The sequence below is a fragment of the Macadamia integrifolia genome, chromosome 12 (assembly GCF_013358625.1).
Source record: "Macadamia integrifolia cultivar HAES 741 chromosome 12, SCU_Mint_v3, whole genome shotgun sequence".
NCBI classification, from domain to species: Eukaryota; Viridiplantae; Streptophyta; class Magnoliopsida; order Proteales; family Proteaceae; genus Macadamia; species Macadamia integrifolia.
Window position 1 is genome coordinate 17,389,785 of NC_056568.1, and position 2,769 is coordinate 17,392,553.

Below are 2,769 nucleotides of genomic sequence, written 5' to 3' on the forward strand. Positions count from 1 at the left end.
ATGGCAATTATACTAATTCAGTTTGACCAAATAACAGGTGTATGTGCTTGTTACTTTGCTCACACTGGTGGCGCTTCTTCTGGAACTCAATGTCCACCCAAAATTTAAGATCTTTTTTTGGAGAGTTGCTCTTGGTGGGATCCCTACCAAAAACATCTTGGGAAAATGGATGGATGTTGATCCAACGTGTGGACTTTGCCAAACTCATCATGGATCTGTTTGGCACACCTTCTTTCATGTGAATTTTTTAAGAGAATCTGGGCGGTTGGCCCATTCGGTTTGAGAATAAAAAATTTCTATGCTTCATCTTTTAACTCTCTTATACTGTCATTTTTTAATTCTAATATTATACATGTAGATGATCTGAATAGCTTCTTTATTGTTTTTATTATAACCTGCCATTTCTTATGGATACATAGAAACAAAGTCATTTTTGCTCATGGAAAACCTAACCATTTTTCTGTTTTCAACCCCATCAAGCAATGGACCGACCATTACTGTCAAACTACAAAGAACTAGGTGACTTCTCTCCAACCAACAGTTCCTTAAATAATGTGTTTTCGTACTTTGCACAAACTCATACTTGTATGTTCAACTACCACTAATACTAATAAAACTATCTTTTCCTGGGCCACTTGCATTATTAATAATGGAAGATGTGTCTCATTATTTGCTGATTACATGATGACAGGGAAATTGTTTGAAGCCAGTGCTAGAGGATTTCTATATGGGTTGAAACGAGCATGCAATGATGGGTGGAATATAGGAGAGGTATGGACGATTCAGAGGATTTGCACCACACAATTCTGGATAGCACTACGACAACATGGCCTTGAAGCGCAGTTCCTCTTTTTCTTGATGTTCATAATTTTTTATCTATACCAGCCTACATGCTCAGGCCGACAAATGAAGTAGTCCTCCTCATGCGACTTGTTGTTACTAATATCATTAACAAACTCTCACGCATAGACTCACTAATAAGAACATTGATGTACTTAGTTACATATGTAATTATTGAATTTTCTTTTCTTCTTTTCTTCTTATTAGGAAAAAAAAAAAAATGCACAATGCCCCCATGCAAGACTTTTTAAAACTATTTATTGGTTTCAAATGGGGATGTATTTGCTTATTTATGAATAATATCTTAAGTAAATGAAATACCAAACATAAAATCATGTAATTAAATAATATTTGGTATAAAAAAGTGTGGTGCGAGTGTAATATAAGGTGATAGTTACCTAGATTAGGCCGCTGGGACACCTAATCATCGCCTAGGCAACTATATGCGTGATTAAGATTCTCATTTTTAAATTTGAGCTGAACTGAACTCAAGTCTAGGCGCGACACCCTGACACCTTCCCTAGTGCAAACTACTGTTGAGAATAAATTCTACATTGGAAATTCTGGGATCTCTTGAATGCTTTACATATCAGTTGGATCTCTTCGTCCATAAATGTCTTTCAAAAGTTATGAAAATTTGAGATTCTGTTTGTTTGGGAGACTTGTGCTGATTGTAGGATCTGATAATTACCAACAAGAATCATCACAATAATTCAATAATTGAATAATTGAGTACCAATACCATACAACAATGATGCTTAACTAGCCAGATTCTTACTGCTATCCCAGAGTCCAAAGTCAGAGTCCCATCCAAACGGTCCCCTTATATAGATCCAACCCCGATTGGGGAGTGGGTGCACCTCCCAGCATAGGAGGATAATGTGGGTTTCGATTAACGTTTGATAACAGTCAAGGGAAGAGCCTGTCTTACGAAGAAATAGATTCCGAGTACTATTTACATGTACACATACAATAGAAAATAGTTATATATTGATCTATATCAATCCCTTATCTTCATACAATAGATAGTGTGGTAGAAACAACAACACTGAAACCATTAAACCTAAGCTTATCTGAGTTATCTCCCTCCCACCACTCTCTCTCTCTCTCTCTCTCTCTCTCTCTCTCTCTCTCTAGATCGATAGATATGTCTTCGTCTGTAATCTTTATGGGTTTTTTTCTTTATTAAACCTAAGCTAATCTCCCTCCCACCACCTTTCTCTCTCTCTCTAGATAGATAGATATATCTTCCTCTGTAATCTTTATGGGTTTTTTTCTTCAGAATCAACACCTAGAACCCTATCAAGAACATCAAGGAGCAGCTGATGGGCCGTAAGCTGTGGGAAATGCCCATCAGCTTCAAGGATCTCCACGGTCGTCTTCCCTTTTATCTTCTTCTGCATGTAGTACACAACAGAGAGTGGAACGACGATGTCATTTGTGGTCTGAACAATGGTGCATGGGACGTCAACCTTCTCAAGAACGTCTCTATGGTCACAGCAGAAGATGGTTTTGGCCAGTGAAAGTGCCACTTCTGGCCTCATTTGACCCAGGAGTCTCCCAAACTTTTCAACAGAAACTGTGTCGGTTGGGCCCACACCAAGCCCAGCAAAGTTTGGGGCCCATGCATGAAAATTGGACTCTATGTTTGAGAACAATTCCTCCACCTCTGATTTCTCAAACCCTCCTTTATAATCTTCTGTATTCAAGTACCTGCAAATCCACAAAAAGATGGAGACAGTTCAAATTTGGTCCACTTTATAATTATTGCACTGGATAATCAAGCCTTTTCTTGGCCCAAATTCTTCACTGCTTTTGCTTAACTAGTAGTCAAATCTTATAACTTACAAAGTTAAATAAAATTATCCAATTTATCAAATCATATTAATTCAGATTAGTCCAAGGTTTGATTGCTTAATTTCTTGCATA

The 2,769-nt window shown here is 37.5% G+C and overlaps 1 protein-coding gene across 1 annotated transcript in view; it reads right to left on the reverse strand.

The window, feature by feature from the left end:
* Window positions 1-1,540: 1,540 nt before the first annotated feature.
* LOC122057707 (strigolactone esterase D14-like) overlaps window positions 1,541-2,769 on the reverse strand; it is a 5,285-nt gene continuing 4,056 nt past the window's right edge. The window contains exon 2 of the mRNA XM_042619915.1: window positions 1,541-2,553. Coding sequence (XP_042475849.1) covers window positions 2,103-2,553 — 451 coding nt within the window. The 3' untranslated portion in view covers window positions 1,541-2,102. The remainder of the gene's footprint in view (window positions 2,554-2,769) is intronic.